Genomic DNA, 27,975 nt, shown 5'->3' with positions numbered 1-27,975 from the left:
GACTTGAAAGAACTGAGGAAATATTTGGTAGCATTGCTTTGGAATACATCTTATTTAATTTCGGTGAGGCAAGATAGCCTATATTGTTTGTAGTACCGTAACTTGGCGTCATTTTGATATCAATACTTTTGAGTAACTTGGCATTTTTGTACGTTGAAAACGTGTTTTTTATGAGATAAACATTACATTACATTACAGGCATTTAGCAGACGCTCTTATCCAGAGCGACGTACAACAATTAACCACAGACCATAAAACTAATAACCCTGGTGAAAGTGAAAAATAAGACACAAGCAATTCCAGGTGTGTTTGTGCCTGTGCTGTCACCAAAATAGGGCATCTTTTCTTAATTCTGTAACTTAATATAGCATCTCTTCATTTTAATCTGCTTGAATTGTATGTTCTGATAAAGGTTGATCTATCAGATAACTGATAATCAATAAACTCCTTATTTATTTCACAATTGCTATCTTTGAAAATAATTAGTAAATGTATTAAATAAGTAAATAGTAATAGTAAATTAAATTAAATATATGATAAGTGATGAGGCTTTGCATTTGATGCTTCTTATGTTCTGGATATAAAACATCAAATGAGGGCACTAGTTAAAACATCTTGATTCAGAAATCTTTTTTTTTAAACCAAATTTTCACTTGCCTTTATTGCACTTTATTCTTACTAGAAATTGAAAGTGGGAAAAGATGTGGTCAATCATCTACATTATTAATGGCATAATACTCACATGGCCTTCCTGCAGTTCCTGAGTACAGGTACCAGTCTCTGATGACCTGCTGCTGATGTGTTGTAGGTCTTCAAGTCAAACTCATCCAGGATCTCCTCTGACATCAGTAACACAAAGGCCAGAGCTGAACACTGGTCTGGTTCCAGCTCTTTTTCAGAAAGTTTTCCTGATCTCAGGGAATTCTGGATTTCCTGCACTAGGTAGTTGTCATTCAGTTCATTGAGACAGTGGAACAGATTGATGGTCCTATCTGCTGAAGACTCATCTCTGATCCTGTCCTTAATGTACTGGACTGTTTTCTCAATGCTCTCTGATCTGCTTCCTGTCTCTGTCAATATTCCTCCTAAGAGCGACTGAATGGACTCCAGAGAGAGGCCAAGAAGGAATCGGAGGAAAAGGTCCAGGTGTCCATTCTTACTTCTTAAGGCCTGATCCACTGCACTCCTGTGTAACTCAGACAGCTGCACTCTGTCACTGTGAGGTTTAGATTTTTCTGCTCTGAGTACATTTCTGTTCTCATTTACACATGAATGAAACACAAACAAGGCAGCTAGATACTCCTGAATGCTCAGATGCACAAAGCAGTAGACCTTCTCCTGATACAACCCACACTCCTCTTTAAAGATCTCTGTGCACACCCCAGAGTACACTGAAGCTTCACTAACATCAATGCTACTCTCTCTCAGGTCCTCTTCATAGAATATCAGATTGCCCTTTTCCAGCTGTCGAAAAGCCAACTGCCCCAGTTTCAGGATGATTTCTGTATCTGATCCTGACATCTTCTTTGAGTTTGTCACATTGGTGCTATGATACTTCTGATTCTTTACATTTGTCTGAATTAGCAGGAAGTGTGTGTACATTTCAGTCAGCGTTTTTGGCAGATCTCCACTCTCTGCTTTACCCCACATTGTCTCCAGAACAGTAGCAGAAATCCAGCAGAAGACTGGTATGTGACACATGATGTAGAGACTCCTGGATGACTTTATGTGTGAGATAATACTGCTGGCCAGGTTATGATCTCTGATTCTCTTCCTGAAGTACTCCTCCTTCTGTGGGTCATTGAACCCTCGTACCTCTGTCACCTGGTGGACACACTCAGGAGGGATCTGATTGGCTGCTGCTGGTCGGGAGGTGATCCAGAGGAGAGCAGAGGGAAGCAGATTCCCCTTAATGAGGTTGGTCAGCAGCACATCCACTGATGATGACTCTGTTATATCACAGCGCTTCTTATTGCTTCGGAAATTTAGAGGAAGTCGACACTCATCCAGACCATCAAAGATAAATAAAACTTTGACTTGATCACCTTCAACACTTTTGATCTCTTTCAGTTGTGGAAAGTAGTGCTGCAGAAGTTGCATTAGACTGAATGCTTTTTCCTTCTTCAAATTCAGATCTCGGAAAGGAAGGGTGAAGATGAAATCAACGTCCTGATTGGCTTTTCCTTCTGCCCAGTCCAGAATGAACTTCTGCACAGAGACGGTTTTCCCAATGCCAGCGATGCCCTTTGTAAGCACAGTTCTGATGGGTTTCTCTTGTCCAGGTAAAGGCTTAAAGATGTCATTGCAGAGGATTGCAGTCTCCTGTGTGGTTTGTCTCTTGGATGCTGTCTCAATCTGTCTGACCTCGTGTTCATTATTGACCTCCCCACTTCCCCCCTCTGTGATGTAGAGCTCTGTATAGATATCATTCAAAAGGGTTTGGTTGCCCTGCTTTGGTAAACCTTCAAATATGCATTCAAACTTCCTCTTCAGATGAGTTTTCAGTTCCTGCTTGGCTCTTTTTATGGATTCATCTGAAAAGAGGAAATATGATAAATAACTGTTTAAAATAAGATTAAAATGTCCCTTTCAATTAACATATTTTAAGAAGAAACAATCTATAAAAATATTAATGCACTCAGTGTTCACAGTATTTTATACATACAGTATCATAGTGTTACATACTTTTATCAGTATGTTACACACCTCACACAGTAATACACGCCTTTATCACAGTGTGTAACACACCCCTCACACAGTATTACATACATTCCATCCTTGTAATTGAATTTCTTGCTGCACGAGCATCAGTGTCACTGTCACTCTCGCTATAATCGTTTTTGATTGAATGAACACAAATGGTTTTTTTTTCATTATGGTGAAAAGGAGAATGCACTTCTTCAATTCTGAGTTCCCAACCTACTGCCAGTGTCTGATGATGTGTAGCTATCCCTCCAACAAGAGTGACTAGCTACACGGAAGAGGGAAGCTCATTTTTGGAATCATAGTAAAGAAAACTGCTGTTATTTTCTGGCAAGTTAACAATTTATATGTTGCTATTTGATTATAGCTGAAGCATTTCTGACATTGAACATGAAAAATGAACTGTAAAAATATGTTTTCTGAAAAATCGCCAAAACGGGATTGACCAGGGTCTTACACGGGTTTTACATTGCAGACTTATAATATGACAAGAGAGTTAGGGATCGGATCCATAAAAATACTTGAATGGCGACTACGCTGACCACTACCCTAATGTATGGTACCCGATACCAGGCCACTATTAGCTGGGGCTTTATTTTTCCCAAATAGCGTCCAAATGATATCTCAAAGCCACAGAGCTAAGTGTTTCTCTAAAGATGGCCAGTCACCCCGAAATACAACGCAGTGTGACATCAAGTACAATTTCTCAATGCAGAATGATGGAAGCTGTCTCTGAGGAAAAAAACATAGATAAAAAGTTACAATCTGCTGCCTCCTACTGTTGGAACCCTGCAAGTAGCCTATTTCCCTCTGGGTGGCAGAACCTCTGCTGTAGAGGCAAATGCATTAAATGAAACCCTAAATCACTGTATTGAAAACGCAGGTGCCAGACCAGGTAACATTAAACATAGGTTAATAAGACATAGGAAAAATGATTTCATGAATCAAAACATAGTACCCATTCTTACTCTTACAAACTGCATAAACCCCACCACCCCTACCTAAGGGACAGTGAAGTCAATTAAACTGAAAAAATGCTTTTATGATTAAAAAAATGTTTCTCATCTTGATTATTAACTACTGTATTCAATGAACCCCTAATGAAAAAAAAAACTACATAATGTTAGCCTAAAATGTTTAGATGTTTTTTTTGTTTGTTAATATTTTTTCTTTCCTCTTTAGCTGTATGTTTGATTTGCATAAGCTTAGGTAAAGAAAAGAAAAAACCGAAAAGCTTCCAAGGGTGTAATACATCTTCAGCCATTATGCTTTATTCAAACTTTCACAAGTTATATTTTGTAAAGACAAGCTCCTGCACATGACCTGGGGGCAGTCTGCGCTGGGGAGACACAACATCCCTTGCTATGTTGAAAGTTGCTTGAAACACTCGTTGGGGGGCAGGTCAGATATTTTAGAGTCACATGAGCGTCATTAGCCAACAACCTGTAATGTTTTAACTCTAGTAAGGCCTCGTTGTTTTACTGCGTACTACCGCTTACAAAACCGTACACTGCAAAACTATTTTCTTGAAGTAAAGTACACAACTGAATCAATTTTAACATTTGTACTTCTAAATTTTAGCGGTTTTGTTATATAGGCTAAGGGAAAATGAATCGAGGCATATTACAGGAACACTGAGAAAAGCGCTAAAATGTGCATGAAAAAACGCAAAACAGAAAAAGTGGTTAAAGAAATGCAAAGTACAATATGCACCGTCACTCTCCTCTTATCAATTCCACAGAGAACGCGCAGCTTTGGTGGTTTGCTGGAACCGCACACACACAAATCGGATATATTTCACTCAGTTGTCATGTAGCTATTTTATTCAGTTTATTCAGTCTCAGTTTCAGAGAAAACACAAAAATATATCGATGGAAGTGGGTAACACTCTGGCAAGGTCTGGCTTATCCGTCTCTCTCTCTCTCTTTTCTGGTATTTCATAATCAATCGTTTAATGTTTTGTTGTATATCTTCTGTTTTGTAATTTAGAAGTAGTGAGCCTGCATTCAATAAAAAATGTATGATTTCAACGCATTAATCTATTTGACTGCTTTGTAGTAAATTCAATTAGCTAATCTTAAAACCTAATATAGAGCTTGTTTTGACTTGTTGGTTGATTCCACCAGTTTTCTGTAGACTGACCTATCAATGAATTTGGTGAATTAATGATAATTAATAAACAGGATAGGATAAAGGGGTCGTCATATTCTCGGTTTGCACATCTGCAGACGCACATGTAGGACTCAACACCCCGTTGCAGGGTCATGCTTTTGCTTTTGGAACGAGCTTCTTTACAGCGTGAGACATCCGGAAGTCCTTATAATCTAATACTTTTATACTGACTGCTGAGTTTGATTCCTAGATACAAACTCAGGGCAGTCTGTCTGATGGGACAGTGGTCTAGCTACTGGTTTTTGAGCAAAAGATTTAACCCCCCTCAAGGACATTTAATCTTGTCATTTACTTGTCCCCGTATTCGCTGTTTGAGGCAATATTTTAATAAATGTAAATGCCTTTGTATACATGTTATTTGTGGCATTTTATATATGTAACATTGTCAATGTAAAACACTATTATGAAAGTGTATATGCTATAAATCATTGTTAGATTTACTATCTAAACTAAGTTCAGAATTCTAATGGACACACAGTAGCAGTGAGGGAAAACTCTTACTGTGCTGTTCATCTCTCTCCAGTGAGTCGGCAAGATCCTTCTGATTCATGTTCCTCAGGATGTGGAGTGTGATCTTCAGAGACCTCTCACTGCCACAGGTCTCCAGCATCTTCTCAACTAAGTACAGGGCCTCAGGATCCTCCTGCTCTCTCTTGAACAATTTCTTCACACGTGTCATAAAGTTATCCAGCACAGACTCTTCAGGAAAACTCTTAAAGAATTCTGGGAAATCCTGTCTCAGGCGGCTCTTAAACCATTTCAACTTCTCATCCTTCTCTAACTTCATCAGAGTGCGCAGGAGAGACTGAAACAAACACAAGAAGAGGTGTGCTGTATCAGAGACTGAAATAAACACATGAAGAGGTGTGCTGTATCAGAGTGAAATAAACACATGAAGAGGTGTGCTGTATCAGTGTGAAATAAACACATGAAGAGGTGTGCTGCACCAGTGTGAAATAAACACATGAAGAGGTGTGCTGTATCAGTGTGAAATAAACACATGAAGACGTGTGCTGCATCACAATAATAAATGAACACATGACAAATAAATAGGTCATAATACATGTGAACTGTAACATTGACATTTTGTGATGTGACTTGTGTGGTTACACATGTATTTGCAGATTATTTTGGATAAAGACATGACTACTTTATATTGGCCAACTCAGTCATACCTGCCGTCTTCTGGGGGAATCCCACTCCTGGAGGGGTGGCTGTTAGGGGACAATGGCTATCCGTTAAAGACATGGGTGACGATAATATAATAGAGTGTGTGAATAGTGATTCAAACGAAAACTCACAAAACCATGCACTGTAGCCCAATAGAGAGGACGTTTGGAATGCTGAAAATGCACTTCAGATGTTTGCATAAGTCAGGCGGAACTTTACAGTACAGCCCTCAGAAGGCCTGAATATTCTTTGTGGCGTGTTGTGTGTTGCATAACGTTGCCAAAGTCATGGGTGTCTCAGACATAAATGAGGACACATTATAGGACTTTAGAAGGCGTGATGCTGAACTGTATGTGCTGATGCATATTAATGAACCGAGATACCCCAGCAGCACGGGCGAGGAGGAATCAGCTGGCAGAAGAGCTGCTTCATCTACAGCCTGTTATGCAGACAGAATGGTTCATTTGATTTAAAAAATCCACAACATTGCCCAGCGAATACTGCATTTATTTCGACATTTTAAATCACCTTTTTATGATTTATTTTCAAATATGTTCTGTGGGATTCACTGAGCATGATGATCTCCGATCTCCAAATTTTAATGGACTCGCACAGAAACAGGTCTTTTATGACAGAGGTAAATCAGTTTTTTCTAAGACTTTTAAAATCCACCATTATATTATCAATCCACCAAGGTGCAAGTGCAGGTGGCTTTTATAAGGAATGGGAGATGATATGCTGATTGGTTTATCACATGTTTATGTCCAAGACACACCTATAAATTAAGACAGTAAGTTCAGCCCACTGGAACCTTGTGCCTTACATTGCGCTCAAATAATCCACTGTTAAACGAGTATAAGTGGGTAAGCCTAAATATATCTGTGCCACGTGCTTTAGACTAGGCGCTAAGATTATTGAAATAGAGCATTTTCTATTGCATTTTTTAAATGTTTAAGTAAAAAGCTGGTTTATTGTGTTCATATGATATTCCACTTTGGATGGTCATGAATAATATAAAAAAGGTGCAATATGTTATTAATTTTAAGGGCAATGCACTTGTAAACATTACCTTTGCACTATATTATATAGACATTTTAAATTCTCAAATAAATTTAGTGCACAAAGAAAACACATAATCCATTAAAAAAGATCTCATACCTTTTTTGCGGAAGATAATTTATCTGAACTCTTCTCTTCAAAAGAGCTGGACTTCAGTGACTGCTGGACCCTGTGAACAAAACATGGAGACAGAGCATCCAGTTAAAATCATCTACTTAATGTAGCTTTAACTCACAGCACATGGACACACATATTACAGTTAAACTCATCCTCTTACTGCAGCTCTAACACACAGCACATGGAGACAGAGCTTCCAGGTAAACTCATCCACTTACTGCAGCTCTAACTCACAGTACATGGAGACAGACCTTTCAGTTAAACACATCCTCTTACTGCAGCTCTAACTCACAGCACATGGAGACAGAGGTTCCAGGTAAACTCATCCTCTTACAGTAGCTTTATCCAGAGTATCCCAGAAGAATCTGTTTTACAAAATTGTGTACTGAACCATTTGTGCAGTTTCTCTCTTGTACACACATCAGAGTTAGAAATGAATGAGTGGTACGCACAGAATGCACAAAGCAAGTTCTGTCAGGAAACTCAAAAATCGCAGCTGACCAATTGGTTGGCTCCATTAACCGCATACTAGTGCGTTTCCACAATCATCCAATTGCATACACACAACACTCTTCTCTTACCCATCCAATCACAGGCACACATCACCAATGGAGTGCCTTATTAAAATATCAGACCTCTCAGTGCCGCTGCTTGCCTGCGCTGCTTTTGCCTGCTTCACTGCTGCTGCTCAGAACTGCACTCACCCTCCACCACCCCATCATCACCTGTTGTTTGGATCTGCTCCTAGATACTGGGGGGTTTACTGGTATTCTTCCTATTTAGTAAGGGAGATGTATAGTACTCCCTGTTAGATAGGGTACCTAAAGCAGATCCATTCACCGCCAAACCAAAAATATGTATTTCCATATCCATTTTAATGTGTGTCGTCCATAGCTGCATGAAATATGGTTTAAGGTTGCTCCTTGTTGATTAATTCACATGAAATACGAAGCCACTCCTGTGTGAGCTGTGTTAACAGCTAGAATATAGGGACAGAGTGAGGAATGGAGGGAGGGGAAGATTAGCTCTGATACTGCAGGAAATGGATCCAGGGTCATTTATTGCAGAAATTTAACAAGAAAAAACACCATCTAAACAGCTGTGAGCCAACATGGTATACCACACCTACCCCTGAAAACACCATAATACACCCACCTAGACAAGACATCATTAGTTAACTTTTTAACCGCATTTAGTTTTGTGCTTTTTTGAAAAATGGGAGATTTGTGTTGTATTCAAACCCTTGTCGATGCAGGGTCATTTTTGGTTACTAGTTTCTATTTTTGGGAGCCCAAAAGAGACCAATGCGCTATTTCCTAATGCAAAGGTAGTACCCACTAAGCTACGAGGGAAGCAGACGTCAGAGGTGCGAAGTTAAACTGTTTTAAAATGTATGGTGCAAACCAGGTGGGAATTGCCTTCTTAAATGTTTGGGCTTAAGGGGTTAAATAGTAGTGTTAATTTAAGCCTGTTTAATTACCTTTGATCACCTGGGAACTCTCCTTTGAAATAGACTGGAGGATTCATTGAATGATCACTCTTCAGAGACACACAGCTGGGTACAGGTGACCCTGCTCTTTCTACCTGGACCCTGTGAACAAAACATGGGGACAGAGCTTCCAGTTAAATTAATCTTTTACTACTGCTCACAGTCACTGCACATCTGACTGACGTAATAAACCCCACAAACACCTGGATGTCATATAATACACCCACCTACACCTGAAAGGTGACAATGACATTGCAGTGTAAGTTCCCCCACTGCCCCCTAGTGATATTGGCAGCAGCGCCCACAGAATAGGGATAAAGTAAAGATGAGCAATTTATTTAAAAAGGAGCTACGAAGTACAAACACGTCACAAATTCGAGCTCAACGGCTGCAACAGACTCCTTTTTGGCCAACAACACCACTCGCTCCCTTAGCAGTGCTAATGGCGATAAATGTCAGTCAAATAAAAGGAACCTCCCCACCCCCCAATCGTCTGTTGCACACTAAACCACATCATAAAACTTAATTTTGTATACTTTCCATAGTTACTTGGACTCAATTATATTTGCATGAAACAGGTATACCATTTACGTTTTCAGAACAACACCTCAGATCACCAAAAAAATTATTTATAAAAAAGTTTTAATGTCCATATGTAATGTACTTACATTGCATTCACTTTTGGTATATCCAATACTTGTGTCTTTATGGCTCTTTTGTCTCTGTAAGAGTTTCTGTAATCCAAAATGCCTCTGCTCATATTTGGATGTAATGTCCGGAGTGTGAGACTGCTATCTAGTGTAATGCTAGTATACAGTAGCTCAGTGTTACAACGTTATCACAAGTTGAATGATCACGTTTAACTATACGATGGTAATGCCTAGTTTTTGTTGCCTTCTTTCGGTTTTTCTGGTACTGCATGGGACAATCTGCTCTAACCGGCTCTAACCTAACTAGTGATGAGAAACGGTTAATATATGTTGTGTCTTACAATTATCAATGTTAATGAGCGCAGGATACACACCCAACCTGCCCCATGTCTGCTAAACAGGTCGCAATAATCTAATCTTGTTTATCACAATTTAATTGTTATAACTAGGTTAAAAATGATAAAGAAGTATTAAGAAGACAATCGGTTGTCACTTCCGGGCAATATATCCTGGACGTTTAAGAGTAGTGCAAACCATGTGGAAATTGCCTTTTTTAAATGCTTTGGGTTAAGGGGTTAAATAGTAGTGCCAATTTAAGCCTATTTAATTACCTTTGATCACCTGGGAACTCTCCTTTGAAATAGACTGGAGGATTCATTGAATGATCACTCTTCAGAGACACACAGCTGGGTACAGGTGACCCAGCTCTTTCTACCTGGACCCTGTGAACAAAACATGGAGACAGAGCTTCCAGTTAATTCCATCTTCATACTACTGCTCTCAGTCACTGTACATCTGACTGTGACATAATAAACCCCACGTACACCTGATATGTGATATAATACACCCACCTACACCTAAAAAGTGACAGTGACATTGCCGTGTAAGTTCCCCCACTGCCCCCTAGTGGTATGGGCAGCAGCGCCCACAGAATAGGGATAAAGTAAAGATGAGCAATTTATTTAAAAAGGAGCTACGAAGTACAAACACGTCACAAATTCGAGCTCAACGGCTGCAACAGACTCCTTTTTGGCCAACAACGCCACTCGCTCCCTTAGCAGCGCTAATGGCAATAAATGTCAGTAAAATAAAAGGAACCTCCCCACCCCCCAATCGCCTGTTGCACACTAAACCACATCATAAAACTTAATTTTGTATACTTTCCATAGTTACTTGGTCTCACTTATAATTGCATGAAACAGGTATGCCATTTAAGTTTTCAGAACACCTCAGCTCACCAAAAAAATAATCTAGAAAAAAGTTTTAATGTCCATATATAATGTATTTACATTGCATTCACTTTTGGTATATCCAATACTTGTGTCTTTATGGCTCTTTTGTCTATGTAAGAGCTTCTGTAATCCAAAATGCTTCTGCTCTTATTCAAGCTAAGACTGTTAGCTAGGTCAGGTGCCATTTTTAACTCAATCTGTCAAGCATCTACTTAGAACAATATTGTTGTACAGTAATTTTGCGTAATTTTTATATCAATACTTTTAATGGCAGGGTTAGATTTTGGCAGTTTGAATGAATGACTTATACACAATGCATTGTATGTGTCAGTAACTTGCCATTTTTGTACTTGGAAAACATGTTTTTCATCAGATAACATTTATTTTTGCCCTGTGTTTGTAATGATTAGGTGATAAAAGTCATTCATGTATAAATGTAGGCTATGACAGACATACACATAAATGCATGCAAACACACAGTCTACATTCTGAAAGAAACATACAGGCATGGATTCAATCCTTTACCATGAATGCCAAATAAATAAATGTGTATGTCAAAATTAGAAATGGAAGTGTTTTTAATGGGCTATTGCACACAACAGACCAACAAGGTTGTTTGTGTGTCAGTGGAGGATCTATAGGGCTAGCTAACATGAATTTAGAAAGGAGGGGCTGTCGGGTAGACATAGTAATGTAGTTAAGAAACAGCAGTTATCAGCACAGGGGCAGCGGTGAATGTGAACCGTTTCTGAGTTAAAGAAACTGGACATACCCGGCATGAATGATCTTACAGCAGTTTGTATACGACCGGTAACATTAGGCTACCTAACGGACCAATTCACAACGCGTCTGTATGTGTACTAACATTTTCCTTTACCATGAATGTCAAATAAATAAAAGTGTGTGTCATATATGAAATGGAAGTGTTTTACTGCACACGACAGACCTACTAATTATTTGCATGATGGTAGAGGATGTATAGGACTAGCTAAATGGAATTTATAAATGTGGCGTTGCAGGGTTATAATTAGCTGCAGTAGCCTACATTAGTTAAGAAGTATGGATGAGAACAGGGCAGCAGTGCATGTGTAGATGTGTGAATCTTGAATGAGGTAGATCGCGGTTTCATTTTCCTGCTTCAGTCGGTAAAGATCACCGCAAATTTAACTGAATGATAACTGGAAAAGTTACGACAAGTGGATTTATTTTACCAGCTAGCCGGCTAGCTACGGATAAGTACGGTAACGTTACCAAATGTAAAGCAGGGGTCTTCTCAGGGGTCCTTCACTAAGGTCTTTAATCTTTCCCTAACACAAGCCATCATCCCAACCTGCCTAAAGTCAGCCATCATCATCCCTGTCCCCAAAAAGCCAGCCATCGACAGTTTTAACGACTACAGAACGATCGCACTCACATCGGTAGTCATGAAGTGTTTTGAGAGACTGGTCTCACAGCACATCAAAGCCAGCCTCCCTCCCACTTTCGACCAACATCAGTTTGCTTACAGAGCATACAGGTCCACGGAAGACGCCATCGCCATAGCTCTTCACACCGCACTGAGTCACTTAGAACACCGGGGGAGCTACGTAAGGATGCTCTTCATGGACTTTCGCTCAGGATTCAATACAATCATTCCAGACATACTAGTCGCCAAACTGTCTGACTTAGACCTCCCCATTCCCACCTGCACCTGGATAAAGGACTTCCTCACTAACCGCCCACAAATAGTTCAACTTGGCCCCCACCTCTCCTACACCCTCACGCTCAGCACTGGCTCTCCACAAGGCTGTGTGCTGAGTCCACTACTCTATGCTCTATACAGCTATGACTGCACTCCAACCCACCCCACCAACACCATCATCAAATTCACGGGTGACACCACTGTAGTCGGACTTATCTCAGGAGGAGACGAGTCGGTGTTCAGCAAACAACCTGACACTGAACACCACAAAAACAAAGGAACTCATCATTGGCTTCAGGAAGCACAGAGCAGACCCTGCCCCAATCTACATCAACGGGGACTGTGTGGAAAGGGCTCCCACCTTCAAATTTCTGGGAACCCACATATCTGGGGACCTCTCCTGGTCTGCAAACACCACTGCGGTTGTAAAGAAGGCACAGCAGCAACTAAACTTCCTGAAAGTGCTCAGGAAAAACAGGCTGGGAGAAAAGCTGCTGGTGGCCTTCTACCGTTCCTCCATCGAGAGTGTGCTGGTGTACTGAATCTCAGTGTGGTACGCCCGCTGCTCAGCAGCAGGCAGGAGAGCTCTTCACAGGGTCATCAACACTGCACAGAAAATCATCGGCTGCCCTCTGCCCTCTCTGGAAGACATCTCCAGCTCCCGCTGCCTCGGCAGAGCCAAAAATGGAGCATCGCGTAGTTCTGGCAGGCCACGAGAGTCAAGCGCTCCGGCTGAACCAGCTGATGGCTCAGCTGAGTGATGTTCACCTATCACAGTACATTCACTAACAGGGCGGTCTACTTAAACAGCCTCCCTCTACTCATTCGGCTGCTCCTCCTGCATGCAAGCGCTGCACGTTGCTTCGTAAATCGGCGCTTCTTCCTGCAATCCAGCTACGGCATGCTGCCAGTCTAAACCATGTCTCCTTGCTACATGTTAGCTGCTAGTCTAGCTCACAGCCTAGGCACTATGAGGAAGTCTTGCTATTTATTAGCATTGCTTCTTACCTCTAAGCTCTATAGCTGCAGCAGGCAGGCGATCCATTGGGGCCAGCCACGCAAAGCGTTGTTTAAGCGGCATATTCCAGATATTGAGGATACAGGTGCACTGTCTTCACTGCTAACTGGCCAGTGAGCTTCATTCAAGGAGCGCTGCTTTGCGGCGGCGGCCGCCCCTCCATGGAGGACGCCATGTTCAAGCCTGGAAGCTGCTGCCATGTCCATATCTGCTAGCTGCAGATTCTTGCCGGGTAATGTCATCAAACTTATTTAAATTCTGCTGAGCTCAGAGTCCAGCGGTAAACGCATAATATACACAGTGTTGCCAACTATTTCTATGGAAAGTAGCTATGCCCTCCTCGAAAAAATTCGCTAAATTGACAACACCGAATATACACATTCGATTGCGGGGACGTCTCACATAGGGGCTGGTTTCACGAATATCACAAGTCTTTCGCTAAAAGCGGAAACGTTTCAACACTTGCGGGCACAAGTTAATGGCATGCTTATTGTCGAGTTTCTCACCACCAGAGTCAACGCTAGATGCTGTCACTGCTAAAGAATCCCTGGCGTGAATGCTTTCGGCTACCTTCCGGAACGCAGTAGAATTTGGTCTTCCAATCAATCGTTTTTACGCGAATTTGGGATTTGTGCACGTAAATCTAAGCGGAAATGTCTGAATTAGGAAACGAAATGAATAAGTTCTCACGCTTGGCTGAGATGGAAAAGTAGGCGTATCGATGAAGAATCTTTGTTCATTGTGAACGGCTAATGGATTAAGGGCAGTCGCTACCACGCAGCTACTAGATAGCCCCCATGTCTCACACGGGCTACAGTTTGTGTATTTGTAGGCTAATGGCCTACTTCCTGGTGTAACAGTTATTCCGGAAGGATTGGACTGCGAGATGGCAGTTAAACTCTGGTTTTTATAAATTTGGCAGATTGAACATGGGCGGCAGGGCGTGTTGCAAGAGCAGAGATGAAGAGTCGTCTAAATTGTTCAAAGCTGCATTCTACCATTCGCTGAATCGCTACACTACAAGAAGTGTTAGACTGTTACCGGCAAGCAGGCTACAGCCAATGTTGTAAAATGCAAACCAGCTTCGGCTTTCAACTTCAGAAACAGAAAGTTTTCTCCACTGATTCACGATTTGCGCTTAAAAAGCCGGTTCCCTATCATCGCGACAGAAAAATGAAAACATTAAAATCATATTGGTGTTAAATCTGTGAGGATACAATTTGGTTGGCTATCTAATTTAGCTGTCAGATCACGATCCTGAATGTTTAGGGATAGCTAATGTCCATTTTAATGAGACAAATTAGGCTTAACGTTGTCTCGTCCAACTGGTTCTCTCAATATCGTGCTGTTGCAAGACGCGAATGCATACGTTCCGCATTCATAAGTGTATCCTCGTATTCCATGACACTTAAACGGGCGTTTAGGCTTATCACAGTGGAGAAGGGATTTGATGTAGCCTTCTCCACGCCATTGCTCTGACCTCGTCACCGTGCATGTGATCAGGTTTGTGACCACACGACTGAGCACATATGTCAAGGAAAAAATTATACCTCCTGCTACGGACATGCTCCACATAGCCTAGGTATTGGCCTCGCTGTCTGTACAATTGCATGCTCACGCGAATGGCGTTGCGCGTCATCCATTGCTCCTGCTCCCGGTTATGGCTGGTTCCAGGCAGCTTTGTAGCATGTGCTTTCGCAACTTTGTCATAGTTTCTTTAATCGTATATTGCATTTCGTCTAGCTATATTTTGTATACACCTCAAGCTTTTAATAACAGCATTTCCTTATGCTTCGTGGTTCTTTGTGATCTCACCATGGCAAATATGCTTAAATTAGCTATATTTTGCATACACCTCAAGCTTTCAATCTGAGAAAATGAAGGAACTTGTGTCATTATTGCATACTAGCACTGTTTTCCATCCTCTCCTTCATGACCCGGTACCTGTGGTGGCGCCCCCATGCGAGCCCTGAGGAGCCTTCATTGGGAAATGCCATGACGATATCTGGTTGCCGTCCGCCTCCGTCTCATTGGCAATGTGGTCCCCATTCCGGAGTTCTACACCACCACTCCTGCTCCAGTGCGGTAAGACAGCAGTGATGGTTCCCGGCATCCTCAGTGAAGCTATGGGGCTTTGGACATGTGCTTCTTTCATCCGTTGGCATTGACATAATTTACGTTCAAAAGCTATGAGCTTTGCAGTATAGGAGCACGGCTGCTACTGTCTACTGGCAAGTACCGGTGTCGCAGCCGCCAACGTTTCCTCTATAATCAGTTTACTGCTGCTGTGTGCTACTGCTGCTGCTGCGTTACTGCTGCCACTACTGCTGATGTTACTGCTACTGCTGTTGCTGCTGCTGATGCTACTGCTCCTACTGCTCCTGCTGTTTATTGCTGCTGCTGCTGCTACTACCGAACGAGGATTCATTACACTAATATGAGTAGTATATTTCCCTCTAATTGGTGTAAAACTCTGTGCTGGGGGGAAATACCAACAAGCTGTTGGTACACATAGCCTAATGATATTTGGTGATTAGTTGAATGGCCTTGGGCATACGAGGCAGCTAAGCCACTGACAGACATGCTTGTCACAATCAACAACCTGAGCCGACCAGAGGAGGATGGGTTTCCCCCTTGAGCCTGGCTCCTTCCAAGGTTTCTGCCACAGGGATTTTTTCCTTGCCACTGTCGCCTTAGGCTTGCTCCTGTGGGGGTTCAGGCCAGGGTTGTCCATAAAGCACAACTGCCATAAAATACACTATACAAATAAATTTGATTGATAGAAGCCAAGGCCATACACGTAGGCATAGCCTTCAACATTACAAATAGTATTTTCCCCTGGTTTAATTTTACTCTTGCTTCAGGGGAAAGGCCAAAAAAAAAAAAAAAAAAAGCTTGGTACACATAGCCACTGACCCACAATGTTAGAACGGCCTCGAGCTGACCGGATGAAGGGCCCTTCCTGTAGCCGAATGGCGTTTCACATCACTTTAGCCGGAGACTAAGTACTAACAACATGTCGGCATATGGTTGTTTTGGGGGTTTTTGCTGCTGCCCCCTCCCGGTCTTATCCATGCATGCTTGTATGGATGGCAATGAGTGAGGATTCATTTACACTGATGCAGGTAGTAGTATATTTTCCCTGGTTTAGTTTAAATCTCGGCGCTCGAGGGGAAATTCCGACAAGCTGTCGGTACACATAGCCTAATATCATACCACACATAGTATGTTCCCCTGGTTTATTAATTAATATTTAATCTAACTATTGGCCTCAGGGGAACGTCCAACATGCTGTTGGTACACATAACCACAGATCCACATAAAAAATAGACGGCCTCAAGCCAAAGGGCTTGACTGGATGAAGGGCTTCCTCCAGGTGGTCGTACACATAGTCATCACATCATCGTCGAACATGTGCTTCGCTGCTCATACTACTGCTGCTAAGGCTCCTATGCTGCTGTGTTACTGCCACAGCACTCCTGCTGCTGCTACTACCGTCTCCTCCGGTAGGCCTATGCAACAAGTGAGGATTCATTTACACTGACGTAGTCGATAGTATATTTCCCCTGGTTAGTTCAAATCTCGGCGCTCGAGGGGAAATACCGACAAGCTGTCGGTACACATAGCCTAATATCATACCACACATAGTATGTTCCTCTGGTTTATTAATTAATAATACATCTAAGTATTGGCCTCAGGGGAACGTCCAACATGCTGTTGGTACACATAACCACTGATCCACGTAAAAAATAGACGGCCTCAAGCCGAAAGGCTCGACTGGACGAAGGGCTTCCTCCAGGTGGTCGTACACAGTCATCACATCAGCCGGAGACACTTATTAATAGCATGTCGGCATATGGTTGTTTTGGGGTTTGGCTGCTGGCCTCCCGGCCTTATCCAGAACAGAGCCATACCGCCAAACATAACTGTATTGCCTTTATTGTCAATAAAGTTCTACTTTGATGACAGTGGTCCTGACAGAAATGGAGCATCGCGTAGTTCTGGCAGGCCACGAGAGTCAAGCGCTCCGGCTGAATCAGCTGATGGCTCAGCTGAGTGATGTTCGCCTATCACAGTACATTCACTAACAGGGCGGTCTACTTAAACAGCCTCTCTCTATTCATTCGGCTGCTCCTCCTGCATGCAAGCACTGCACGTTGCTTCGTAAATCCCCTCCACCACCCCAGCTCCATCCCCATGCGTCAAGAATTTGCATTCTCCATTGCTATGAGTTAAGAATTTGTATTGCTCCATCCCCATGTGTTAAGAACTTGCTTTGCTGCTGGATCTGTTCTGTGTGTACCCCTCTAAGGGGGTTTGGCTGCTGGCCTCCCGGCCTTATCCACGCGGGCTGCGTGGTTGGCGGGAGAGCTCCAGAACAGAGCCATACCGCCAAACATAACTGTATTGCCTTTATTGTCAATAAAGTTCTACTTTGATGACAGTGGTCCTGACAGAAACATTCTAAAGGACTCCTCTCGTTCTGGACACCAGCTGTTTGACCTGTTGCACTCTGGCAGGCGCTACAGGACCATCAAAGCACAGACCACCAGACTTAAGAACAGTTTCTTTCCCTGGGCCATAAGCACACTAAACTCCAACAAGCATTGAATCATTAGTTAACTTTTTAACCGCACTTAGTTTTGTGCGTTTTTGAAAAATGCATGATTTGTGTTGTATTCAAACCCTTGTCGTCGCAGGGTCATTTTTGGTCACTCGTTTCCATTTTTGGGAGCCCAACAGAGACCAATGCGCTATTTCCTAAGGCAAAGGTAGTACCCACTAAGCTACGAGGGAAGCAGACGTCAGAGGTGCGAAGTTGAACTGTTTTAAAATGTATGCTGCAAACCAGGTGGAAATTGCCTTCTTAAATGTTTGGGCTTAAGGGGTTAAATAGTAGTGTTAATTTAAGCCTGTTTAATTACCTTTGATCACTTGGGAACTCTCCTTTGAAATAGACTGGAGGATTCATTGAATGATCACTCTTCAGAGACACACAGCTGGGTACAGGTGACCCTGCTCTTTCTACCTGGACCCTGTGAACAAAACATGGGGACAGAGCTTCCAGTTAAATTAATCTTTTACTACTGCTCACAGTCACTGCACATCTGACTGACGTAATAAACCCCACAAACACCTGGATGTCATATAATACACCCACCTACACCTGAAAGGTGACAATGACATTGCAGTGTAAGTTCCCCCACTGCCCCCTAGTGATATTGGCAGCAGCGCCCACAGAATAGGGATAAAGTAAAGATGAGCAATTTATTTAAAAAGGAGCTACGAAGTACAAACACGTCACAAATTCGAGCTCAACGGCTGCAACAGACTCCTTTTTGGCCAACAACGCCACTCGCTCCCTTAGCAGCGCTAAAGGCAATAAATGTCAGTCAAATAAAAGGAACCTCCCCACCCCCAATCGTCTGTTGCACACTAAACCACATCATAAAACTTAATTTTGTATACTTTCCATAGTTACTTGGACTCAATTATATTTGCATGAAACAGGTATACCATTTACGTTTTCAGAACAACACCTCAGATCACCAAAAAAATTATTTATAAAAAAGTTTTAATGTCCATATGTAATGTACTTACATTGCATTCACTTTTGGTATATCCAATACTTGTGTCTTTATGGCTCTTTTGTCTCTGTAAGAGTTTCTGTAATCCAAAATGCCTCTGCTCATATTTGGATGTAATGTCCGGAGTGTGAGACTGCTATCTAGTGTAATGCTAGTATACAGTAGCTCAGTGTTACAACGTTATCACAAGTTGAATGATCACGTTTAACTATACGATGGTAATTCCTAGTTCTTGTTGCCTTCTTTCGTTTTTTCTGGTACTGCATGGGACAATCTGCTCTAACCGGCTCTAACCTAACTAGCGATGAGAAACGGTTTATATATGTTGTGTCTTACAATTATCAATGTTAATGAGCGCAGGATACACACCCAACCTGCCCATGTCTGCTAAACAGGTTGCAATAATCTAATCTTGTTTATCACAATTTAATTGTTATAACTAGGTTAAAAATGATAAAGAAGTATTAAGAAGGCAATCAGTTGTCACTTCCTGGGAATATATCCTGGACGTTTAAGAGTAGTGTAAACCATGTGGAAATTGCCTTTTTTTAAATGCTTTGGGTTAAGGGGTTAAATAGTAGTGTCAATTTAAGCCTGTTTAATTACCTTTGATCACCTGTGAACTCTCCTTTGAAATTGAATACAGGTTCCATTGAACGATCACTCTTCAGAGACACACAGCTGGGTACAGGTGACCCTGCTCTTTCTACCTGGACCCTGTGAACAAAACATAGGGACAGAGATTCCAGTTAAATTCATCTTCATACAACTGCTCTCAGTCACTGTACAACTGACTGTGACATAATAAACCCCACGTGCACCTGAATGTGATATAATACACCCACCTACACCAGAAAGGTGACAATGACATTGCAGTGTAAGTTCCCCTTCTGCCCCCTAGTGGTATGGGCAGCAGCGCCCACAGAATGGGGATAAAGTAAAGATGAGCAATTTATTAAAAAAGGAGCTACGAAGTACAAACACGTCACAAATTCAAGCTCGACGGCTGCAACAGACTCCTTTTTGGCCAACAACACCACTCGCTCCCTTATCAGTGCTAATGGCGATAAATGTCAGTGAAATAAAAGGAACCTCCCCACCCCCCAATCGCCTGTTGCACACTAAACCACATCATAAAACTTAATTTTGTATAGTTTCCATAGTTACTTGGACTCACTTATATTTGCATGAAACAGGCATGCCATTTAAGTTTTCAGAACAACAACTCAGATAACCAAAAACATTATTTAGAAAAAAGTTTTAATGTCCATATGTAATGTACTTACGTTGCATTCACTTTTGGTATATCCAATACTTGTGTCTTTATGGCTCTTTTTTATGTAAGAGTTTCTGTAATCCAAAATCCTTCTTCCCTTATTCAAGCTAAGACTGTTAGCTAGGTCAGGTGCCATTTTTAACTCAATCTGTCATGCATCTACTTAGAACATGGCTGGCATATCTGACCCCCTGATGCTCTCTTTACATACAGTAGCATTTTTTTCAGCAGGCTTTTGGATATCTAAACAGCGATGGGTTGATTTTTTAGTCAATAAAGTCACAGAATGCATTAAACAAGACTGTCACCTTTCAAAAAGTCCTCATTAGTGTCTGTGGGTCCAGCCATTTGCTAGTAACCCAAGCGCGTATCTGCCTCCACTCCCTGTGCGTAATGCAGATTGTGCTGACAAACAGAGAGTGCATGCAGACTGAAGCGAGCTCGCTCTCAAAACAGCTTAGCATTGTACTATGAAACACATTCATAATTATGGAGGATCGAAGAAAAGGTTTTTGCACTGTGATAAAAGTAATTGAAGAGCTCGAAAACGCAAATCTCAATTAGAGGTATTATTTCCATATTTAGAAAGTTCCGATTGGTTTGGAGAGTGTGCTCTAGACCATGTGAGAGCCCTACTGGTGGGCATGTAAGTTTACTGAAGTGAATTTAGTGTTTTCCTTATTATTTCTTCTTATTCCACATCAAGTCCACATCCTGTACGCTACTCCTCCTACAGTTTTTCAGCAACACCTACCTTTTATATCTCGTAGCTTCACCTAGTTGCTTGTGCTTTTCTTGTCAGTAGTGCAAATATTTTTGAGATATTTACCATTTTTATTCATATTTTATTTATGTTTACCAAGGAAATTTCCCATTAATTAACACTAGTGGAATGTTCGGAATGTAAACAACACACTTGCAGCTGACATTGCAATCAGCCGCTGCAGCAGCGACAGATACAGACCGTCTCTTTCTTTTGCAAAGCTTCTCATGGATGAAATCTCTAGCAAAGTGAGTAACGGCAGCAGCAGCAAAGCAAGTTCAACTCAAACTAATATTAGTTTTCTGTTATAATTACTGCTAATTCTTGCCAGCTAGTGTAACATTTGTATTTCAACATTCAGCATAATGTTAACTGCTGTAAGAAATTAACTCCCAAAAACATGTTAGAACCGATTCACCTCAGTTAATTATTGAAAATATTAGATTTTGAGAGAAGAAAACTTATTTTGTAGTGTAGATAACCTGTGCAAAACGTTATCTAAAATGTGCAATTTGGAAAGGTTTTGGGATGTCTTGGAAAATCCATTGCAACATTTCACTGCTTTTAGTTATCTGCACAACAATCTGTGAAATCTTTGCTGATGTGTCATTGTATTACTGTTTTACATTCACGAATGGCCCAGAAATACTTTCAAACGATTATTGCAGAAAACGAAAAAAGAAAAAACAAATAAAAGCCTGTGCCGAAATTGGCTTGCTCTCCCCCTTGGCTAAACGCCAGGTTTTCAATGGGCAGGGTGCATTGGGTGTTAGTTATGTAACAAAACCCTTAAGTCCAGTGAAATTCTTTCTACATGTAATGTGTAAATAATGCTCTTGCCACGTTTGTGCACACTAGGCAAGCTAAATTTAAAATGCCTAAGCATTGCCCCTTCTCTGGATGTGGAGAAAGCAATACATTCTTTTCTTTTGTCAAAAATGAAGAGACCTACAAGAAATGGGTTTTAATTCTGGAGCCCACAGGCACTCCAGTATTACAATAACCAGTGCAGTTAGTATTTGCATTGCCCATTTTCTCTGAACAAAAGAACTTTTCGCAGAACGTGCTGGATCGGTAAGGATGCCTACCATTAGCTAGCGACAATTGAAACATTTTCAAGCTGAGACATGTGGAATCAAAGCCTTTCTTTATTTGGGTGTAATGTCCAGAATTTGAGATTGCTATAGAGTGTAATGTTAGTGTACAAGAGCTCAGTGTTACAATGCTATTACAAGTTGAATAATCTTCAGGTTTAATCATACGATGGGAACGCCTAGTTTATGTTGCTTTCTTTCATTTTGTTGGGTACTGCATGAGACAATCTGCTCTAATCAGCTCTAACCGAGCTAGCGATGACAAATGGTTTACATGTGACCTGTCTTACAAGTATGAATGTTAATGAGCGCAGGATACACACCCAACCTGCCCATGTCTGCTAAACAGGTCGCAACAATCTAACCGTGTCTATTACAATTCAATGGTTCTGTTATGTCCCAGTGTGCTATAGGTTATTATTATTTTAAAGGCTGTTGCTGTTTTGGGGGTTTTCGCTGGGTACTGCTGTGTTTGTTCGTGTTCCCCTATACAGGTGGAGGTGAGCATGCATTCTGTTGCCGGGCGACCTGATTTGGAGGATGCTGTAGGAAAGGACGCACTGAGGACTGTTGCGGAGAAACCGATTTGGAGGATGCGTGGAGACGGGGACGCCGCTGCAGTCGCATGGAGATCGGACCAGACGCGGCCGTAGCTGGGGACACCGGGGACCGTTAGGAGCAAAGCATAGGAGAATGATGCTGACCTATAGAACAGCTGGACGCCGTCATCGTAAAGAGAACCCACAATCCACCTGCCGCCGGAAGCCACGACCGTTTTCGCTCTTCTCCGAAGATTCCCTCTACCCTCTTAGAACCTCTAAGTCAGATTAGACGCACGCTGTATCCAGCAGTTCAGAAGCTAGCAGCGTGGGACGTTAAAACATCACCGGACCCCTGCCATTGGACTTGGGGGGGAGGACCGGCCTCAAGGGGGACTCGAACCGCTGTACTGGCTGCCCGGTGAGGCTCTGCAAAATGCGCGTCAATGACTATTCAATTAGAGACTGACACTGCTAGTTTAGGAAACCCTTCTCAGCTCTGTATTAATAAATCATTTTCTCTTTTTAAACCTCTGTGCGCAGATTGCGTCATGGTGTTGTGGTTGTGGTGGTTTAATGTTACGACCAATTCCGCCCACTATGTTATTGCAACAGTGCTGGGATTTCGGGTCGTAACAGGTTCTAATTTGGTTAAAACTGTAAAAGAAGAATTAAGAAGAAAATCTGCCGTCACTTCTGGGGAATATAACCACAATCCAATTTCCTGGATCTTTAAAAGTAGTGCAAACCAGGTGGAAATTGCCTTTTTTAAATGCTTGGGGTTAAGGGGTTAAATAGTAGTGTCAATTTAAGCCTATTTAATTACCTTTGGTCACCTGTGAACTCTCCTTTGAAAGCGACTGGAGGATCCATTGAATGATCACTCTTCATAGACACACAGCTGGGTACAGGTGACCCTGCTCTTTCTACCTGGACCCTATGAACAAAACATGGAGACAGAGATTCCAGTTAAACTCATCCTCTTAATGCAGTTCTAACTCACAGCACATGGAGACAGAGCTTCCAGTTAAACTCATCCTCTTACTACAGCTGTAAATCATATCACATTCACATTCACATCTGATTCATGCATTTGTACCTCTTCCTCTCACTGCTGAGGGTTCCTCCTTTGGTCTTTGGCTCCTCTGAGAGATTCATTTTAGAAACAGCGCCCCCTATCTAAGGAGACAGGAACACATCAGACCAGACTGGACCACAAGCGGCTTCCAACCCAAATTAGCCTGCAAACACACAACATGAGCACACATTGAACACTCGCTTGGACACACAGAGACACACACACACACAATATAGCGTAGTTTTGACTGGAAGTAATGCAGAATTTAAATGGGCCCTGAACATGTACTATACAGACATCTCAAAAGGAGTGGTGTTACTCTTGATACTGAAGCTCAGGAGCGTGTGTCCAGAAAAACACCAGAGTGCACTAGAAACAGTGTGCTGAGGCTTCATTAGTTTCTGCTATAAACATGTGATCAATGACGTCCGAAGCTTCATTCGGTACACACAACCATGTGACCGCTTTGGTAACTGACTCAAAGGAAGCAAAGCTTTGGCACAGGTTTCGTGGGTAGAGCAAGCAGTTCGTGTCAGTCGTGAGCTAGTGAGTCACAGTGACTGCTTTAAGAATCCGAGACATTGTGCAGAGATGGAACCAGCCAGGAACAGAGAGCAGTCTGCAATTTGGGAGCATTTTAAAATGATATCAGCAACTAAGCTTTGTCCTCCTGAGACCCAGGGGAAAATAGGTTAAAAATTATTTTTGTGTTACAATATATATAGTAATACAATCAGCTAGGAATAATGCTTTCTAAGTGCAGTTTTACTTAATATTTCTGAAATTTAAAAAAAGTAATTTTAACTCTGGAAAGACCGCCAGGTCAAAGAACATGCAATCTCACATCCACATTTATGACATTTAAAGACCATTATGTATTATAGACACAGAGACAATTAAGCTATCATGAAGGCTTAAAGATACAACTAGAAATGTCACATCCTCCACAGAGGACAAACATGACAGTCTTTGTCTCAGAAGGATGAGAAAATGATTATATGAATACATACAACAATAACCTTTTATTTCAATGACCTGTTCAATGTTGCATAAGCACCTCCTGTCCCCATTTAATAGTTATTACTTCGAAGTTTCAAGGTGGACACAATGCTGATGACTATCTTTTTTAAGTCTTTTATTTAATCTCTTTTAACCTTTAATATGATCTGCTGGTTTGGTAACCTAAATCTTAAGTGCAAGAGTCGACCGGCCAACATTGTAAAATTAGCTGGCAGGATCATCTGATACAGCTGACCCCTCCCAGCTGTATCAGATAGGATCTATAAGGAAGGCCCAGTCCATTCTGAGGGATTCCCAGCATCCCCTGTTCAATCAGTTTGTATTACTTCCCTCAGAGCGCAGACATACACCGATCAGCCACAACATTAAAACCTCCTGCCTAATATTGTGCAGGTCCCCCTCGTGCCGCCAAAACAGCTCTGACCCATCTCTACCTCTGAAGGTGTCCTCTGGTATATTTGTATTTCTGTATATATTTGTATCTACTGTATATTTGTATCTGATATTTTGTATCTACTGTAAATTTGTATCTGATTGTGTTACTTCATTGTCTTTCATGCTGCAACAGTGCAAATTCCCCCCGGGGATCAATAAAGTACACTAATACTACTATTACTTATTACATTATTGGTTTTTATTACATAAAAAATTTGAAATGGATTACATTATTGGGAGTTATTGCACTATTGGTAGTTTATTACATTGTTAGTTGCTACAGGGCTATAAAAAGCCAAGATATTGTTAGAGGGTGAATTATTTCCACATGATTTTAAAAACTCTCGATGGGAAGAAACGGACGAGCACGACAAGTCCCGATTGGTATAGCTTTCATCGCCCAGTAAGTGAGGACACTTCCTGGTACGTGAGGACATTACATTACATTACATTACAGGCATTTAGCAGACGCTCTTATCCAGAGCGACGTACAAAAAGTGCATCAGTTCAAAGTGCAAGGACACTTCCTGGTACGTGAGGACACTTCCTGGTACATGACGACACTTCCTGGTATGTGAGGACACTTTCTGGTACGTGAGGACACTTCCTGGTACGTGAGGACACTTCCTGGTACGTGAGGACACTTCCTGGTACGTGAGGACACTTTCTGGTACGTGAGGTTCAGATGCGGACGTGACGTGTCGTGCAAGCAGCGACCTGGGAAATTCAACATGGTAGTTCCCTGCTACTAAAAAACTTACATCTCTCTTTTCATCTCTCAACTGCAATCTAAACAAACCTTTGGATTATATTTCAGAACTTTTGCCACAGACATCATTCAAACCTTTTACCGACCCAATAGTGGATAATTTGGAGAATTTTATCGACAAGCGCTTTTACGAGGTGTGCTACATGTCGGAACGGGAACCCAGCAAGAAACACCCGAGGTGAGACTGGTTTACAGAGACGGATGAGCAGCCGGCAACAATCCAGGTTAGTGTTCTTGAATCCATCAACAACAAACTCGTAATCCTGGAACTAGTACACAATGACCTCAAAGAGTTGAAAACCAGTCTCGAGTTCAGTCAGTCGCAAATAGAGACGCTGCAAATGGAAAACAACGAACTGAAAGTGGCAGTAAACGCACTCTCCACCAAAATTGACCACATCACCACCGAAAACAAAGCAACAAAAGAGACTATTCTAGACCTACAGTGCCGCAGCAGGCGTGACAATTTAATAGTTAACGGAATACCCGAACACACTGCCGACAACCCAGAAAATCCGATCAAGGATTTCATGCAATCCGCACTCAAACTCCCACGCGACACCGTAAGCCAAATCACTTTTCATCGCGTTCACAGGATCGGGCAAAAAAACAACACAAAAGGAAGACCGAGACCCATCGTGGCGAAATTCGAACACTACAAACATAAAGAACTTGTAAAAAGCAAAGGAAGAGAACTGAAAGGAACCGATTATGGGCTTAATGATCAGTTCCCACATGAAATACAAGAGAGGAGGAAAAAACTATACCCAATTTTGAAACAATACAGAGAGAAGGGCAGGCGTGTTGCATTGCCTGTGGATAAAATGTACATGGATGGCCAGCTCTACCGCGACATCAACACCACTTGGCTTTAGACAGTCACCCTGCAATACGCCAGCAGTAAAATAATGTATACACCCGGCTGCCTTTCGCTGTAACCTGTACCTTACTGTGCCTATGCCATTTAAATGTATAATGTATATGTATTCTATATTGTCTGTGTCCTCTAACCCATGTTATGTATATGTTCTATGTTTACTGAATACATGTTGTCTATGTTTGCTATCCCATCTGTGTGGCTATGTATGTGCATATTATGGAGAGAAATGTGTTAAGGGAGCATTATATGGTGAAGCCGCTTCAGGATATGTATGGAATTATACAAATGTACATTTATCTGTATTAACCAACAAATGTATGCCTAATGCCCTCTCTGAAATTTGTTAGTTGGAACATACGTGGCATTAGTTCACCAGCAAGAAGAACTAAAATCCTAAACCATATCAACAAATTACAAGCCGAAATATGTCTGTTACAGGAAGCACATCTCTCAGAAACGGAACACAACATTTCAATCAAATATATTCTGCTTCATACAACTCTAAAAAAAGAGGCGTCTCAATTCTCATTAACAAAAAAGTACCACTAATTCACAAAAATACCATAGCTGACCCTGAAGGGCGCTATATCATTATTAATGGTCTAATCAACAACAACAATATAACAATTGCAAGCATTTATGGTCCAAACACAGACAATCCAGATTTCTTTCACAACTTCTCATCAATATGTGACCTCCCCAACTGAACTGTTATCATTGGGGGTGATTTCAACATAGTCATCAACCCAACACAGGACCGATCAAACAACCCCTCAAAAAAATGGCATTCCACTGAAACAGTTAAACAGTATATGACTGATCTGGGCCTTGGCGATACTTTGAGGCTACAAAACCAACAACAACAAGAGAATACACTTATTTATCGCCCGTCCACCAATCATTCTCCAGAATCGACTTCTTCCTAACAAGCAACTCCATTATATCAGATATATCCAACACCAAAATTCATCCAATCACCATCTCTGACCACTCGCCAATCAGCTTCAATCTTTACAACAACCACATAACTAAAACCACCACTAGATGGTGTTTCAATACATCTCTGTTGAAAGACAATGACTTTGACACATATTTTAAAAGACAGTGGACATCCGTTATGGAAACGAACGATTCACCTGACATACCACCCACACTACTCTGGGAAACAGCAAAAGTTGTACTAAGAGGGAAAATCATCTCATACTCTTCATACAAGAACAAAAAAGAACAAGAATTGGAAAA

General features: G+C 41.6%; 1 protein-coding gene and 1 long non-coding RNA gene across 2 annotated transcripts in view; one reads left to right on the top strand and one right to left on the bottom strand.

Annotated features, from left to right (window-relative positions):
* The window catches only part of LOC135242400 (protein NLRC3-like), a 1,894,071-nt gene that overhangs the window by 1,270,067 nt on the left and 596,029 nt on the right, over positions 1-27,975 (bottom strand). The window contains exons 15-19 of the mRNA XM_064313443.1: positions 23,378-23,488; positions 19,486-19,596; positions 18,217-18,327; positions 9,972-10,082; positions 8,702-8,812 (exon numbers count right to left, since the gene is read on the bottom strand). Coding sequence (XP_064169513.1) covers positions 8,702-8,812; positions 9,972-10,082; positions 18,217-18,327; positions 19,486-19,596; positions 23,378-23,488 — 555 coding nt within the window. The remainder of the gene's footprint in view (positions 1-8,701; positions 8,813-9,971; positions 10,083-18,216; positions 18,328-19,485; positions 19,597-23,377; positions 23,489-27,975) is intronic.
* Positions 1-27,975, top strand: part of LOC135242451 (uncharacterized) — a 641,023-nt gene that overhangs the window by 245,903 nt on the left and 367,145 nt on the right. The window lies entirely within an intron of this gene.

The sequence above is a fragment of the Anguilla rostrata genome, chromosome 16 (genome assembly GCF_018555375.3).
Source record: "Anguilla rostrata isolate EN2019 chromosome 16, ASM1855537v3, whole genome shotgun sequence".
Taxonomy (NCBI): domain Eukaryota; kingdom Metazoa; phylum Chordata; class Actinopteri; order Anguilliformes; family Anguillidae; genus Anguilla; species Anguilla rostrata.
This window is presented reverse-complemented; position numbering and strand designations above follow the sequence as displayed.